General features: G+C 42.3%; 3 protein-coding genes across 3 annotated transcripts in view; 1 reads left to right on the forward strand and 2 right to left on the reverse strand.

Moving 5' to 3' along the window:
• LOC131877199 (1-phosphatidylinositol 4,5-bisphosphate phosphodiesterase-like) overlaps positions 1 to 12,813 on the reverse strand; it is a 16,864-nt gene extending 4,051 nt beyond the window's left edge. Inside the window, exons 1-18 of the mRNA XM_059222803.1 lie at positions 12,270 to 12,813; positions 12,060 to 12,146; positions 11,926 to 11,985; positions 11,708 to 11,845; positions 11,565 to 11,644; positions 9,874 to 10,009; positions 9,710 to 9,810; positions 9,452 to 9,612; positions 9,187 to 9,377; positions 8,971 to 9,087; positions 8,738 to 8,902; positions 8,205 to 8,669; positions 7,611 to 7,817; positions 7,384 to 7,548; positions 1,907 to 2,111; positions 1,648 to 1,839; positions 1,391 to 1,568; positions 1,130 to 1,333 (exon numbers count right to left, since the gene is read on the reverse strand). Of these exons, the coding sequence (XP_059078786.1) occupies positions 1,130 to 1,333; positions 1,391 to 1,568; positions 1,648 to 1,839; positions 1,907 to 2,111; positions 7,384 to 7,548; positions 7,611 to 7,817; positions 8,205 to 8,669; positions 8,738 to 8,902; positions 8,971 to 9,087; positions 9,187 to 9,377; positions 9,452 to 9,612; positions 9,710 to 9,810; positions 9,874 to 10,009; positions 11,565 to 11,644; positions 11,708 to 11,845; positions 11,926 to 11,985; positions 12,060 to 12,146; positions 12,270 to 12,353 (2,936 nt within the window). The 5' untranslated portion in view covers positions 12,354 to 12,813. The remainder of the gene's footprint in view (positions 1 to 1,129; positions 1,334 to 1,390; positions 1,569 to 1,647; positions 1,840 to 1,906; positions 2,112 to 7,383; positions 7,549 to 7,610; positions 7,818 to 8,204; positions 8,670 to 8,737; positions 8,903 to 8,970; positions 9,088 to 9,186; positions 9,378 to 9,451; positions 9,613 to 9,709; positions 9,811 to 9,873; positions 10,010 to 11,564; positions 11,645 to 11,707; positions 11,846 to 11,925; positions 11,986 to 12,059; positions 12,147 to 12,269) is intronic.
• LOC131877201 (uncharacterized) lies at positions 5,482 to 6,427 on the reverse strand. Its single transcript, XM_059222805.1, has one exon. It carries the CDS (start codon positions 6,322 to 6,324, stop codon positions 5,566 to 5,568), a length of 759 nt encoding a protein of 252 aa, XP_059078788.1. The 5' UTR covers positions 6,325 to 6,427; the 3' UTR covers positions 5,482 to 5,565.
• A 2,772-nt stretch (positions 12,814 to 15,585) lies between the features above and the next one.
• LOC131893618 (zinc finger CCCH domain-containing protein 11A-like) lies at positions 15,586 to 17,108 on the forward strand (the record flags this gene model as incomplete). Its single annotated transcript, XM_059243714.1, is given in 2 exon segments — positions 15,586 to 16,269; positions 16,379 to 17,108. Coding segments are annotated over 2 exon segments (975 nt in total), but the record flags the coding sequence as incomplete, so codon positions are not given.

The following is a 17,108-nucleotide window of genomic DNA, read 5'->3' on the forward strand; positions in this document are numbered from 1 at the left end:
TGTTATGTTATGGACGCGTGGAGAACAGACAGACGATGTACTCTGGTTGAAGCTCTATTGCAAACTGTTTATTGAACGGTAGTTGGGGCATGGATACAAGAGATCGTATATACACAGAGAGCATATATGAAGAACGAGAGAGCATGATGCATAAGCATGGCGTAAGCCGTGATAACCTGAATAAGGAATAACACTACAGGGGATTTAAGCACCAAAATGTCAAAAAAAGATCAATCAAGAAGAATTCTAACAAGCCAAATTTGGTTGCCCTGACACGCGAGGAGCAAAAAAAAAAGTGGATCCGCATAAGTATGACATCCATTTTTTGTGCTATTTCCATCAAATCAAACTGTTTGAAAAAGGGAGGCAATGACTTATCTGCATTGATCTAACATCATATGAATGGTATTCTTTTTTGACTCAAATTGATTTCGAATTAGGTTTATACTTTCTGAAGTGGTAATTTGTATTGGATCATTGTTTCCCACAATCCAAGGCCCACTTATCTCATCTAGTTGGTATAATCCATAAAGCAACACGAATGCAATATATTGCTGTTGATTAAAATCATTGCTGATAATCAAAATTATTACTTTACTCTAACACAAAATATTTTCTTATTAGTTCCTGCACTCCTCCGGCTCTTTTCTTTTATCAGTGTTTAGAAACACTAAACGCTTAGTCAAGAACAAAAATAAACATGAATGAAAAATGCTAGGGCAGTGTAAACGACAAGAGGGTTGGTCTGTGAGCGGTGAATCGCTTCTTCGTCGAATTTATGTGATAAAATTTGTGTCGTGTAACTGGACCATTATTTACCCAAATGGAAAGGAAAACATGTTAGATGTGTGTTGCGTCTTCATTAGCAGTATCAATGGTTATTGGTTGTCTTAGTTAGCTTTGTACTTTAGCATTTATATGTGAGTCACCTTTTCATCATGTCTTAGCCAGCTGCTTTCAATCTATTCCAAAAGTTAGCGAACAAGCAAGCTGCATTTTTGGCAGTGTTTCACTTTTCCGTGCGTTGCAAAAGGAAAACACACCACTAGTGACCTTTCTTTTCCGTCTAGGCAAAAATCTTACTCAAGATATCTCAAACATAATCCTATAATCAATAGACGATACTCACTTCAGAAAGTAGGTTTCGAGATCCTTCATTTGCCGAGCTTGAACGGTCTCAAATATCTTCTTAAAGATATCCTCTTGAGCTGGCAAATGAACCTTGAGCATTTCTCGCTCAGCTTTGGTGTGTTTCTTCATCATTTCGGTCCATTGCTGGGTCTGCGCTTGGACTGTCTTGATGACGTCCGGATCTTTGGTGGCATCCACGCCTCTGGGGTTTCATGGAAAACGTGATTAGGTTTATCCTCGTCAAAGAGTAACAACTTACTTTTTAGACTTCATAAGTTTCTCAATGGCCTTGCATTGACTTGTGAGAATATTATCACGTTCCTTCCTGTTTTTCTTTTGAAGCGAATCGAACTCCTTGACGTACTTCTTGGCAGTCTTCTGGAAAGCCTTTTCCTTTCTCAACAAATCGCAGGTGATTGGATCCAAAGCAAATTCCGCTGTTAAAGGAAATGGACCACAACTCATATGATTTGAGACACATGATAAATTGTCCTGGCCTTTTCCGGAGCCTGGTACCTTTTTTGTCTTCCTTTTTCGGCCCCGTTTTCCCTTTATCTCCTCCTTGTTTAGGAGCGCCTTTCCCGCTTTTGCTCTCAATAACATCAGCTGATATGTCGGTCTCGTCAATGCCCAAAGCCTTAAGTTGTTCCGCTCGTTTCTCCTGGGCGGAGAGAAAAGCTCGGGGATCGCACAAGGCGTCCATGAAATCTGCAAGTCAATGGTTATTGTAAGAACAAGCAGGTCAATTACCTTCCAAAAAACCAATAAATCTCACCTCCAAGCCCATCAGGGACGTAGATTTTCAATTCAATATTGCAGAAGAGCATAGGCAAGGACATGGGGAAGTTGCCTTCAGTTTTCAAAGCGATATGCCGGAATCCCGCTTGCAGGTCGTTAAAAGGTAGAATCCTTTGACCCAGCATTTTGCCTTCTTCGTTGTACACGCCGAATCGCAAGACGGCCAATTCGGGAAGCACCACCTAAACGAAAAATTTCATCCGTTCAAGCACTTGTATCGCCAACTTTTTGGTCGTTATCATTGATTCCAGAAGAATCCATAAGCAGTTAATACAACAAAATTTAGGGATGTAACATCCCACTAAGCAATGTGCGTATTTTTCGTCAAAAACCTATTCATTTCTTCAACATGCTAACGTGATGATTAGACCTCGTAAAAAAGGTTAAACATGAAAAGAAGTGCCTCCATCTTTTGACTTTGCAACTGAAATTTGTTTTGGGGCAAATAATTCTGAATTCGTCAACAAAGGAGGTTTTTTTCAAGAAAAGAGGAGTATACATACACTCCTCAGAAAAAGAAGAAGAATAGTTCATGGAAAAAAACCAATTTGAGGAGAAAAGAGGCATGAGGCTTGCCTTTTTTTACAATTTTTCTCAAAATGCAGATCATAACTAGTTCAGGACGGTATCAAGAGAAATTTTGCTTTTCTTATTAACTATTTCACTCTAGAACTCCATGCTTGAACCTAAGTTTTGCATGAGATTACTATCTTTTCTTCAGGGCATATTTTGTAAAGCACCATGAGTACATGGCTATAATTTTTTACTATAAAATTATTCAAGATGTTGAAAACGCCATCTAGGAAAAAAAGCCATTTGTAACCAAGTTAGTTGATTTGAGTGGTTGCATGAGCTTTAAAACTAACCCTCCGTGGCTGTTTTTTTTTTATTTTAAATCTTGAGCATCAAAGTAACGTTGACCTGTATAGCTTGAACCCTCACTTGAAGAATATATTTGATAAGAGATGATTTTGAAGGTTTAGATGTTTCCGGTTTTTTCCCCGCCAGTGGCAAAAAGAGAGCTGCCTCTATGTACTCTCGTGCGGTATGATCACGTGAAGAATTAAATCCTCAGCCAAAAGCTTTGAGCATTTTTCTTTTGGTTTGGGTTATCACATACCAAATTCAACTCCCTGTTTTCTGTTTGGAAAAGTCTGCAAAAAGAGAGCTGCAGTTGAACTATACCTGCTGTCATGGGTTTGATCCAACCCAAAACCCATTTTTGTGAACAATAGCTCCCTAAGCATCAACAGCACTAGGCTCCAGAAGAGAATCAATAGTTAACCAAAACATCTCCCTCAATTGAAAACCATTCCTAATGTCAAGCATTGCACAAAAAAGGTCAATTTCTTGTAAACTCAATGCATAACCCTGTAAATATAGTTGGGTGCAAATATTTAGTAAGAGATAAAAATACAAGAACGAAGCTGAAAGTCTAAAACGAGTTTTTCTCTTTATTGCAACACTTCCTTTTGCATTGTTCAAGGACGGCTAGAGAACTCCTTGCACTGTTACAACTTGTTCTTGCATTTTCGCAACTTCTTTGCGCATTTTCACAAGTTTTTCATGTTTTTTCAACATTTCTAGCATTTTACTCAAATTTTAAAAAAATATTACGGCTAAAAAGGCTACTTATTTTTCGAGATCTACTCATCATTGTTCTTGTTTTATGCAAACCACAATAAGGTACCAAGTTCGGTATTCAACCTTGCTATGGTCTTTCTTTTAATTTCAACCGCAACAAGGTACCCACCTCGATTTTTACCTAAATATGCTTAAAATCAATTTAAGCTGAAAATGCCTTAAGACTGTTGTAACCTTGTTTTGACTGAAAATATTTTTTTACCATTGTGTGGTTTAAAATAATATTTAGACTTAGTAAATAATTTTGCCTCCATTTCGATCATGAAAAATTAAACGAAAACCTATGAAACATTTTACTAACCCTACAGTTGCTGTCCAACGTAGACCTTGAAGCACTTTTTTCCTCACTGTCAGTCTTAAAAATGTTTACATCGAAGGAACACTGAGGCCACCGCCACAGATTGAAATATAGAGCACAGTTTCCGTTTAAGACATCACTAGGGCCGTCTATTGACAGCATGTTTGCACAATAAATCAACCGATTTCGCAGAAAAATTTGTAAATAAACTTTCCACACCATGGGCACTGTGATATCGCGTGTTCAGTTTTGTTGAGTAGGAATCTAAGGTTTATTTATTGTTAGAACTATATGTAGGGAATACATAGATGACATAGAAACTAACCCTGGGCAATGTCGGACGTCTTCTTTGAAGATATGTCTCTGTCGGATGATGTCACGAGAACTATCCTGCGATTATGACCGCCGTATTTGCTCGTTTTTAGGTGTTTATTGGCACCTAGGCCTCCGTCCGTATGTGAGCAATGGTGAGAGGTTGCCTCAGTTCACGAGGCTGCCATTCCGTACATTTGCGATACATTAGGCACCAACACGTTTTGGGGGGCTATAAGGATTATTTTTGACTTCCATATCAAGCACCAGGTAGATGAAAAAGAAAATCAGATCATAATATCTTCCTACAACAGGATTGAAGTTGAATTCCCTCGGGAACAGATTCTAGCCGTGCATTTTCTTAAAATGAAAGGTTATAAAAAACGAGAAGTGGACTTCATGGTTCGAACAAGCCCGGATTCACAAGGACTTGGAGGTGGTCTCAAAACGCACATTAAGCCTCCATGGTCACTAGAATTGACTGTATTCATTCGCGTTCATTCAAACTACCTGTTTTAGAAATTTCATGTGTTTTGGTAATTGATTGTTATTCTATAGCTCTTGAGAGAGTCAAGGACTTCTAGATTTGGTAAATGTTCCGCCATTTTACTTTTTATTATAGATTTTTTTTTTCTTATGCTCTCTGCATCTAAAACATTTTATTTGCATGTTTCACTGGGAATTATAGCAAGGCTAACTTTTCATGGTTTTAATTTTTTTTCCTAAGTTTGATTGTTAATCTTACTTTGCTAGCTAATTGTAAACTCATATTAGATCAAAAGTATTTTCAACGCAAATAAGGTTAATACAGTTTTAAGCATGTTCAGGTTGAATTTATTAACAAAGTATATTTAACTAGAAAATCAAGGTGAGTACCTCGTTGAAGTTGAAATTAGAAAACTATCACAAGGTTGGATAACAAGGTGGTACCGGGTACATTGATGTGGTTTACTTCAAACATGAACCATGATGAGGATGATGTGACAAGAGAATAATTCCTCTTTACCATGTACTACAGTGTAAACAGAAAAAGTGCCCTCCGAAGCAACAGTAAAGTAACGTCTTGCGAGGCATGTGACAATATTAAATGCATCCCTATCCCCTTCCATTGGACGAGGATACCACACTTGTGCATTTAGAATGGAACTGCTCAATGATTGTAAATAGCTCCAAGAATGTTGAGCCAACAGTCTGGCGAAGCCGAAACATTGGAAGTCACAAATTTAAGCAATGCGACTATGTTCCGCACACGATATTTTACAGGTTAAGTACTTGATTGAAATTGATAATCACCAGAGAACCAGGAATAAGTTTGTTTTATTATACGCTCAAGCCAGCAAATGATCTATGACATAAAATGATGTTGCAGAATGAATGAATATTTAGGCATTTCGCACTTTGTCGGTTGCATTACGCATTTGATCTGACATGTTTTCTCGAGACTTGGAAGCCGAATCCTTCAGGTCCGTGGCGGCTTCCTCCACCGCAGAGCTCTTTCTTTGGGTATAATCTGACGCTTGGTTGTAGTTGGCATTGGCAGACTCTTTCAGCTCGGCCGCCTTGTCCTCGGTCGTATGAATGGCCTCCTTGGTATCTTGAGCGGCCTTCTCTACGTTTCGGTCAATGTCATCCTTCTCCTCGCCCTTGACCTTCTCTTTGACTTCTTCGGCCTTCTCTTCGGCGGAGTGAGCGGTGTCCTTGGTGGCCTCGGCGGTCCGATCCACGGCCTTGTCGATGGAGCTCTTCTCCTCGCCGTGAACGGCATGATCCACCGTGTCCTTGACATAAGTGTAGGCATCATTGGCCATTTGACCGGCTTGATGGGTCAAGCTCTCTTCCTTCCGCTTCTCCTCCTTCTTTTCCTCGTCGGTCTTGTTCATCTCCCGATATTTGTCCTTGATCTCTTCCTTTTGCTCTTGGGCACGCTCCTGGGCATTGTTCAAGGTCTCCTTCGTGTTTTCGGCGGCTTCGTCGACATTCTTGTCGAAGGAAGACTTTTCCTTGCCAAAGATGGCTTGGCTGACCGTGTCTTTGGCACTGGTGGCCGTATCCCTGGCCGTGTGTAGTGCATTGTTGGTCATGTCAGCGGCTTGGTCCACATAGGAGTCAGTGGTGGTCTTGTTGTCGTTGTTGGGACTCATGTTGTAGATTTAAATTGTTTCTTTTCGTCTTTTCGTTTGGTAATGTTCACTTGGTTTGGTTGATTTCGATGAACTGATGTGGGTGTGGGAAAGCTGTCCGCTTTATATAGGACCTTTCAGAGGAGAAAACGTCTCACCGTTGATCTTGTGCAACTCCCAAAACGTTGAGAGCAGCCCCAGGACTGTCATCAACAAAATACACACTGTTCGAGCGCATGCGCGCTTGCGCACCAAGGAAGGTGTCTGCCGTGGGCTAGAATAAATAGTCTCTCTCTCTTTTTTGTACTTTCGCTGATGCAAGAGCAAGTACAGCTAGTTCTTCTTGCTGGGCCTGCATGTATCTTGTATTTTGTATTCTGTATTTTGTGCTCTGTGTTCTGTATTCTGTATTGCGTACTTGACCAGTGTTCTCGCCTGTGCTATATCCCAATTCATTATCTTGAGGAACGGATTTCATATGTCAGAGGCAAAGAGGCAATCCATTGTAAAAAAAAGTTCTCATGTTCAAGAAAAAATACAAGTTATTAAGAGTTTCAAAGTTTGCGTTGTCTCAGATGAGATTAGATTCCGGGCTGGTTTGGATTTTGCACTCCATAATTGGAGCGAGCATATCCGGATGAGAATATGAAAGATTCAAGGCCAAACGATAAGAAAACAGAAATGTGTCAATCTTCTGTCAGCCCAATCGTATTGCGGACAATGAGGTCGTCTAGTTGTTGTCGGAATAAGATTACTTTGGAACCTTTTTGATGGCGTTCTGTGGGTTTCTGGCACAACGTTTTGGCGTAAACGCCTCCCTAACGTTTGAATTGAAGGCAGATGTACCCTTGAGTTGAGGAATCAGCTGTGACTCTGTGACAAAACGTTGCCGAATGAATGAGATTGTAAAAGAGCATGGCCATAATGGTAAAATCCCCTTTTTCGTGCAAATCTACTCTTTGCGAAACCCAAGCCTGATGTTTCTTAACGTTGATAGTCATAGCTACACACAAATATCCCTTGTTTACAACTCTTTTTAAACCCCAAGCCCATCTCCCTTTGTTCTCACGTGTTCTCTACCTTTCTGAATTGGAAGGGATCTTCGTTGTAGATGGGGTTGAGACCGTTGGCCGGAACCACTTTCGTTCTGAACTCCTTTTTGATGGTATCCGTGGGTAAGCCGTACATGTCCACTTCCACGTAGGTGCCTTCTCGCTTTTGGGACAAGAATTGTCCCGAAATCACCTGAATGTTATGATAAAGAACGGCGATGAATCATTGAAGGCACACCCTACCAACCCGCTTACCGTGACACTGCATTGGGCGGCAATCACACCATCCACGGGAGTTTCGGCGAATGGATCAAAGGTCTTGTCTTGCATCCGCATGAACTCGGGTTTAAGGAGATAGCCGCAGTTGCCGTTGTATTCAAATTTGCCTTGGTTCAATTGCATGGGCAAATCGGGCGTTTGGAAATTCAAGGACACCAATTGACAACCGGCGTTCCAAAAGATCTGATATGTGAAGACGAAAAAAAAGCACTACTTACTCAATGGCAGTGACTTTCTTTGAATGGAGTTAGAACAAAGGGGTTAGAAAAAAGTTAGCATTGCCGTCACTTTTGGGCTCAGCCTCAACATTGGCTATCTGAGTGTGAATCTGTCATGAAAACCTAATTGAAGGTGATCACCAATCTAAATACTTTTTACATTCTGAATGAGAACAAACTGATGTATTTTTCTTTCTTTTCCATCTCACGGTTTATGTGATCAAACCAGATATCCAAATAGGTAAAAAAGCATACTCATTTGGATCTGGCTGGATGAACGTTTGAAAGACTTCTTAGGCTAATCAAAGAGAGAGGAGACGTATCTATCTTATTGGGACAAGCAAAGCCTTACCTGAGGCATGAAATTGGATGAATCCACTCGTGCTCCCTTGGGATACAATCGGCTGATTTGTCGCTTATTGTAGTTGACGAATTCAATGGCTTGAGATTTCAAGTATCCCAAGGCGGCCGGCTCGGCAAACGAAGACATCTTGAAGTGCTGATTCTGCTCTTCCGCGTGATCAAAGCCTTGGAATTTGGTCGGGTGAACGTAATTAATAATGGAACTAAGCAGTGGATGAACATTGATAGTGGATCCACTATGTGCGGGGGCCGTGGCAGCTGCCGGATCGCCCCCCTCTTCCGGTTTCTTGTCGGGAGCCGAGGTGTCTTCAGAGACTTCATCCATAATCTCCAATGCGCCTTTTTGGTACAACTCCAATTCCTCTTTCTCCACTTCGGGTTTCAATCGTTTGTTTTTGATCAGGATCTTTCGCTTCAGTTTCGAGGGCGGAGGCATTGGCTTGCCTTTCTCCAACTATTTCAGACACAGGTTCAACTCAGTTTTAGATCTCTGCGTATATCAAACAGTCTCTTTATAGTTACAGGATAGCCGGGGATGGGCTCTTTAAGTAAAAGATCGCCAAATATATCAATGCAGTAATTGGCCATCTTCAATTGGTTGTTCCGGTTGCAATGGTTCTCAAACGAGAGGATCACCGGATAATCCGAGGCCACGAAGGCCGTGTCTCGAATGGCTTCAATACAATCCTGTAATAGCAACAATTGGCCTTGGATCTTTCCCGTCAATGTTCTGATCACACGCAATGGATCCCAACCTTGAAGTAGACGTTGGTGCACATGGCCTTGCCGTGGGTGATGATGACCTCGCCCTCGTCAGCGCCTTTGCCGTCCCAACAATCCAGTTCCACGCAACGACAGCCCCCCAGTAACACCTGCGTATACGTAGATAATAAAGCCATTAACCCATGGTCATTCAACCTGATTCTATCCAGCATTGGCGTACAAGGGAGATTAAGTTCATTATCTCGTACTTGTCGGTAGATTTCCACGCTGGACTTGCCACCGAATTGCTTGCCAATCAGGTAGGTGTTGTGACTGGAGTTGACGTAGTAGTGCGGCAAGGGTTGATCCATGTCCTGATAGATGTCCAATCGGTCCAAGATCACGGGCGCATTCTCGTCCGAAAGCATGTATTCCGTCAGGGCTTCCTTGCCGATTTGTTCTAGCATAATGGAATAAGGTATATTTGGTATGTACGAGGAGATGTATCGCAAGATCGACAGGTAATTATTTCACTTTTCTTTTGGTTTTCTTCGTCTTTTTCGTAAAGGTTAATGATCTCCATGCATCGCTTCTCGGTGTACGATGGGAAGAGAATTTCATTCAATCGAGGGTCACGTTGACGATCATTCATGAACTCGATCAACTTATGAATTGGAATGGTATCCAACTTTGTTCTGCGAAATCAGAACAAAGCAAGGTTATTTTCTCTCTGAATGCGTTCAAAAAGATGATCTTCCTCATTCCGGCTGTGATTGGATATATTACACTCACACCGACTTGAAGAGCTCATCAATGTCTGAACGAGGACAAATGGTTTTGTACATGGAGTAGAATTTGTCAAACGTAAACAAGTCCTCATCGATGGTATCATTCTGGGTGGGAAGAATGAGATAGATTTGTTGTCATAAACTTATAACCTGGCATGGACAACAAACCTTCTCGGACGGTAATCCTAAATCTGCCAAGGATTGGTACACCAGTTTCTCCGTCTTGCCTGATGCAAAGGTTTTGGCAATACATCGAACCGAGACTTTTCCATCCACTGCCTTGGTCAACGTTATGCGTCTCCAACTGGAACACATAAGAACTTTTCATCGAAAGCCCAAGCCCAGAGGCTAAGTTTAATCATAATACCATCGAAAGCACGGGGATCCCGGGACGCTATGTATTTTTTTCTTGTATTACTTTCAACACCTGATCGATCCAAAATGCTAATCTACATTCGTGTGCAGATGATTTTTTCTTGATGTTCTAGAGCTCTAACAAGAGAAGTGCCATTTTTATGGAGTGAGTATTTTTGACGCTCTGTCCGAGAATAGCATCCTTGTTAACCCTTTAACTCCCTAGTAGTGATGTATTTCGATCCGGAAGGGCAGCTTTTTAGCTTAAAGAACCTAGGGCTTCCATCTTTATCAAAAGAGAGTACATAAGTAAAATTAAAAAAAAAAAAAAACGCTTAATCAAGTGTCAAAACGTGACTCTGGCTTGTTAGAACTGGAACACGGGATTGCTTCAAGACTCGTTCTTGATCTTTGATTGTTCAGCTATACCTTTTTATCCTCAAGATGAGAACCCTTACTGATGTCCTCCAAGCTACCGGGTTAATTTGTGTCTTAACAACCAAGACGAATATCTCTTCTCTAAATATACGCTACAAGACGTTACAAGCAAAATGAGAGCATAGCCAAAGCTTCCATCTCGTACATGATGAAATGTTCATCTCAAGAGTTACAGATATGCCCCTGTAATCTGTTACTTTTACTCCACTCTAGAGCAATGTCACCTCATGTACGGCTTTTCAACGCCCTGACAAGCGCCCTCTGCGTCCTCTACGAAAGTATTTGGTCCGCACCTAGAAGACGCAAAGGGCGCTTTCCACACCCAATGAAAAGGACATTAGAGCACATAAAGGAAATATAATGAAATAAAATATCCAATGTGGTGCACTAATTTCAGATTTTGTGGTTTTCATGAAGGGGAATAATGTCGATAAACACCACTACCAATGAATAATTTGGTCCAACTTGGTGTTCAATTATCAGGGAACTTGTGTGACAAAAGCCAATTAATGGTCTCTTTGGTTTAGCTTTAACATCACAAAACTAATGTGGCTTAATTTCAGAATATTTGTAATACAATGAAAACTAGGCAGAGATCTCAAAGTGATATCGATTTTCATCAAAACATGGTGCAGGTTTGGCTCACACTATCTACACAGTTATTACGTGGAGTTAGAGGGCTTGTCAGAGAAAAGTCTCTCCCACCAAGCCAGTTGAGGCCTTGCTTTGAACACATTTTGGTAGTTGGGCTGATCGACTTCTCTTGCGTTGGGCAGTTTCAATCAAAACAGACAAACGAGCTATCAACTCACGGGCTCCCTGAATTCGGAACTTAATTTTGAGAATCACATAACTAAATGTGTTCAAAGCCGATCCCCATTGCACACACCAGGCAGCCGGGAGGGAGCCAAAAAAATCTCAGAAATCTCGTGAGTGTCGCTTCTCTGACTAGCTACGTAGAGTTAGGTCAGCTATTGGTTTTTGGGGGTAGTTTTGAAATAATTCTCATCTTGTGCATAAAATAAACCGGACCAAATGCGAAGATACTGTCTTTGGGTAGCACCTACTGCTTCTGCAAGTTGACTTTCGGACAAGCGTTATTCATTTTCACGTTATTAGTAATCTTTCTCAGGCCAGCTTTCCAGAACTGCAAGGGAATTGGAACGGGAAATCAATGGTTCTGTATCTCGTTCATTTCACGTGACCTTACATCTGCCGTAGGCTTATCCTGGCAAACAAAGTGACAAAGGCTCACATTGACCATATCCAACCCACTGCACACGGAAAACGATTTGTCCTTGACATCATCACCGTACTTCTTGATCAAGGTCTGAGCCAAGCGCATGTCCTAAAGATATGCCAATATTTTTGACCTCGTTAGATGAATAATTTTAAGTCCAAATAATCCTAATAGGCATTCATTCCTACCGTCGGCAAAGTTCCCGTGCGGATGTCGTTCACTTGAGATAGTTCCAAAACATCGCCTTCCTAATAGAAAGTAAAGAAAGAGTAACTGGAAAGGATATTGGTACTAGTCACTTGAAAACTCGATCAATCTAAACCATGGAGGTGCTCTTCCAGGCAATAAAAAATCCACAATCGTCCACAATCACTCTGCAATCCGCCTCAAAATCAACCACCTCTTTTTCCTGGAAGATACACGGTGATGCTCATGACGAAATATAAAGATACCAATTCGGTGAAACACCATTTCCTCCCAGGATTGGCCTAATTTGAAAGAACTTGTGATGGGGGACTTGATGTTAACTTACCTCGGTCCAGCGATCACAGTTGGTGCCCAATTGAAGGTCCTCTGGGACTGGGATTTTCCAATCGAGTTGAATGAACTTGGTCATTGCGAGCACGTTCAATGGAATTGCCTGTCTGTCTCTTGAAGCGTTTGGAACAAAACTGTCGATGTTGCTTGATCGGTTGGGATAAAAGTCTCCTTGATCTTTTTAGTACTAACCAGATTGGCCAGAGATTAAGATTGCCGCCTACATCGTGAGTGATGAAGAGTTTCAAACAAAGAGGTCATGGCAAAACGCACAGCATTTAATTCGTGTTTAATATTTTTCCATGGCTTCCTTAAAACCTGTAAATCCTCTCATGGTCAACCAATCCCTTGAACAAGTGGAAGAATATCAACCAAATTAAGCATGAGATATGCGATCAATTTCAGCAGATGTGGTTGTACATGAACTTCAAGGTTCTGTAGAATGTAATGCAATGGGTTCACTGTTAAGGTTGACAAACTAAACGATGAACCCTAGAAATGTAATTGGCTACAAACACATTGGTTTGAAACGTAAATACATTACAATTACATGAAACTTTACTTGCAATCACAATTAAATGAGAAGTATGTAGGTCATCAAGAAAACGGAACTCGCTTGGTCGAACTTTGGCTATTCACCCTCTCCTTTCGCTTTTGGCAAAATGTTTTGCCGTATCAAGACGTGGAAAGCAGGGTTGCCAGGTTCACCGCGAAATAACTCAAAAGTGGCGGAATGAAAAAGTCTTTTCGGTTTTAAATTTCAATTGGCGGTAAGCCAAAAATGTGGCGGAATATGGCGGAATGAAACCTGAAGGAACTTGTAGAAAAGGCATGGTTGGTAATGTCGCAAATGGTTGATTTAGTTGTTGCTTTCATTTTGAGTTGAACATGTCTTTGACCTTACTCATTTTATCTAAATACAGCTTAGTTTAATGAAACGTCATTGTTTTGTTGCAAAGGTATCTGGAATGGAATGGATAAGAGAGTTAATTGCAATTTGCCTGATGGCATGTGTGGGTTGGTTTTGGGTGTAATTCTTTTTAGTTCAAGCCTTGACTCAAAGTGCCTTTCACACAATAACTAAATCCAGCTCAAGCTTTTCCCTAAGATGCAACTAGCATCCCAATACTTCACATATTAAAGAGCAAATATTAAAATACTCTCATTTTAGTCCAGGTCTCCTCATCCTGAGGGAGAGTTGAGATAAAGCACTGAGAGGAACCAAATTTGATCTAGAAACCTGCATGGTTTGGGGTATCAATTAAGGGGTCCAAACTAGGAGACGAGAGGATTTTTGATCTTCTAAGATTTTGAAAGTTCTTCAAACCTTTGGTTATGTTTATTGATTTGTTTTACGGGCTTTTCTAATTTTTTCTAGGGCTTTTCTAGGGAAATGATCTCCAGTATTATCAGAATAAAAGGTTATATTTTGTCTATTTATTACCCTTTCATCTTTATATGATCTTTGAAATTAGGTCAAAAGTAGCACAAAACTTTGCAAAATGCCATTTTACATGCTCTTTTGCTTACAAACATGCTTAAAGTTTTTCGTTTGATATTTTTTTTCTCTGAGAAAAATATATTTTGTTATTTCAAAGAACTTAAACCGCCATCTGACAGCACTGTTACGGGGTTCAAAGGAATGGTTTCTGGCACAGTGGCTCGTCTGAGAAGGCAAATTTGGTACAGTAAAAAAGGGGAAAGCAAATGCGTTGCGTTTCTATAGAGCATGTCAAGTGAATGCGTTCATGAGCAACTGACGTTATTCCTTGTTGTAAAATCAAAGACAACATGCCCAGCCATACCATACTGAGCATGCATTGCATGTTGACTTTTTTTTTCATTATACTTGCTTATCTAGGCAAATAGCATTATGGTATAGAGCCAATTTGATAGTGCGTTCACCGAATTACACCAAACATATTCATTTCGTTGGGTTGTGTAGCACAGCACAACCCTCAGTATAGGGCTAGTCAAGGAAACGCGTTCATGGACAACTGACGTTATTCCATGGAGTAAAATCAAAGACAACATGACCAGCCAAATTGCACTGTGCATGCATTGGATTTTGACATTTTTTCCATTTTACATGCTTGTCTAGGCCATTAGCATTGTGGTATTGAGCCAATTAGATTGTGCGTTAGCTGATGAACACCAAACATGCTCATTTAGTAGGGTTTTGTACCACAACTTGCTCAAAATCACTTGATTATTGAACATTCAATGGGCGAATGGGGTGACTTGACTGTGATGTTTGTCTTAGTTCTCTCTCCCCAAAATGCCCAAAAATCAGGGTGCCGGACCACATTTTCCTTAAAATTTCCTTTACTTGACATCCCCTATACACTTTTTTTAACTCTCAATTTTGGCTCATGCATGATTTCGAAAGGTCTTCAAATAATCCATGACTCGTGGAGAATAGCACTGAGAGAAGTCTTCACTGCATCTAGATTATCGTGATTTCTTCCCAAACTGAAAAGATAAATTGCAGGCCTAACAAAATCAGTCACTCTGATTTTGTGTTGGTGTATCTGCTATTTTTCTGGTCGTTTGAAATAATGAGGTTTTGTGATGTTATCACTAGGCCCAGAAATAAAAAATCCTGTTTGGTAAAGTCCCCCATGATTACAGGATTGAAAATATATATATATATATATACAATGAAGAACCCTTTCTTTAGCTCAATGAACATGTCTGATGTTGATGGCTAGCTAGTATGTTGCTTGCAAAATTAATGTCGCAGATCCATTCTTATCTACATTTAAGTCCTTAAGGTAAGAAATTGAGCAATGGCAAAATTAGATAGTATTTCAATTGAGGTGCTCAAACAGCAAATTATTAATTAACATTTGAAATACAAATGGAACTTGACTAGTTTGTCAAACATAGATTTAAGTAACACGTTTATTGATTGTGGGCAGCCTAAATATTGTTCATTAACACTATGACACCCCTTTAAAATGGCTAAGATTAATTCAACAGCCCCAAGGGAGCACAAAGAAGATGTGTCCCAAAATGTAGATTTTCCCTAGAGAGGGAGCCCAAAGATGCTTGCAAAACTCCAGTTTTATCCCCTATTAGAAAACAGGCAATAAAGTTGGCTGGAAACTCCAAGATAGGCACTCAAGCTCAAAACTTATCAGAAAATAAAAGCCAACTGGAAGCTGGGGATAACATGCACCAGATTGCGTGTAACTGGATGGGCTCACATTTCAAACCCGCAAGTAAACTAGAATACATTTCATTATCATTTGATTGCATTTGCGGTTCTCATTTCAGCTGGGTTCAGTCAAAATGGTTCTCATTCTGAGTAATGAAAAAAATGGGCCACAGCCCAACCTGCCACCACTGGCGGTTTGTGGCGTGACATTATTATATGGTTGACTCAAATCGACCTCCACTTCTCACTTCTGACACCTCCGTCGTTCAGTGCCACCCACCCACCTGTCCAACCATAAAACATGATGCCTCAACCCGTCAATTGGTGAACGTTCCGTCCGGATCACCCAACCCAAGGCCTGAGCCTATGACAAAAAAACCCTGACCCATTCGTCTTAAGGCTCTGGAGTGTCCTGCGTGTCCAGGTGAAAGCGAGGCGGTGGACGTACGGGTGGGATTGGCTCCGGAATCCAGTTGGGTGGGCCCACGCACCTCCATATCGCGTCTACATATCACCCAGCCCAGAACGAGCCTGGCGACGGGATCCCGTGGGGCGGGACTGTCCGGGCCAGCCGGGCTAGCCGGGGTGGGATGGCTCACCTGTCGACGTCATTGGGGTCGTCGCCCATTCTGACCCGCCCCTCGATCCCCTCGGCCCCCTCGCCAGTGGGTGGGGCGGGAGATGCGTCGAACCAGGATTGCTACTTCTTCTACTACTCGTCGTGCGTGAAGGGGTCGTGTTGCCCGTTTCGACACGAGCCGTCGGCCTTGGCCTCGGAAGTGGTGTGCACCTTCTGGAAACAGGGCAAGTGCACCAAACCCAATTGTATCTACCGGTAAGTCCACTGAGGGAGAGCGAGAGCGAGACACAGACCACCCACTGTTGGCTTGGCCAAATGGATGCCTTGATGATGCCTTGGTTTCTTGATTTCTTGATTTCCACAGACATATGGACATTGTGAAGAAGCGCAGCACGATCCCTTGCTTTTGGGAAGGGCAATCCGGGGGATGCAAGAAGCCCCACTGCCCGTTCCTGCACGAGGCGCCCAAAGAGCCTTATCCCGAGGACATGTCCCTCCTGATGGGACTGGCCCCCAACCCCGGCCAGGGCCCCATTATCGTTAACCCCACCAAGATGGACCAACTGACTGGACTCATCTGGCCCGTCCAGCCCCAGGCTAAACCCGAGGCGTCCGAGGCGTCGCCCCCGGCCCGCAGTTTTTGGGCCGGGCGCGTCTCGGTCAAGGAGCGATTGGGCCACGCCCGAGCCGCCGGAATACGAGCCCGGTTGGGCGGTGGCGCCCCCCGAGCCACTGATCGGGCCCCGAGCCCGGTGGGGGCGGGGCAGGTGGACCCGGACGAAGCCGGCCACTCGGAGGAAGAGGCCCTGCGACGGTCGGCCATCCAGACCTTGGATTTGCGGTCACGCTTGGCCGGCAGTACGGTCGCGCGCATTGTGCGCCATGTGGCCGTGACCTCGGATCCCGAATCCCAGGACGAGTCGCCCCACGACCAGCCCGACCTCGATCCCGACCCCGATCCCGATCCCGATCCCGACCCCTTCGTGGGAAAGAAGGTTAAATCGGTGATCAAGAAAGTCAAGAAAGAGGCCCGGGTGAAGAAGCGCCTGTTGAAGAAAAAGGCCAAGAAACTCAAAAAGGAAGAAAAGCGACAG

Source organism: Tigriopus californicus, chromosome 2 (assembly GCF_007210705.1).
Source record: "Tigriopus californicus strain San Diego chromosome 2, Tcal_SD_v2.1, whole genome shotgun sequence".
Lineage (NCBI taxonomy): Eukaryota > Metazoa > Arthropoda > Copepoda > Harpacticoida > Harpacticidae > Tigriopus > Tigriopus californicus.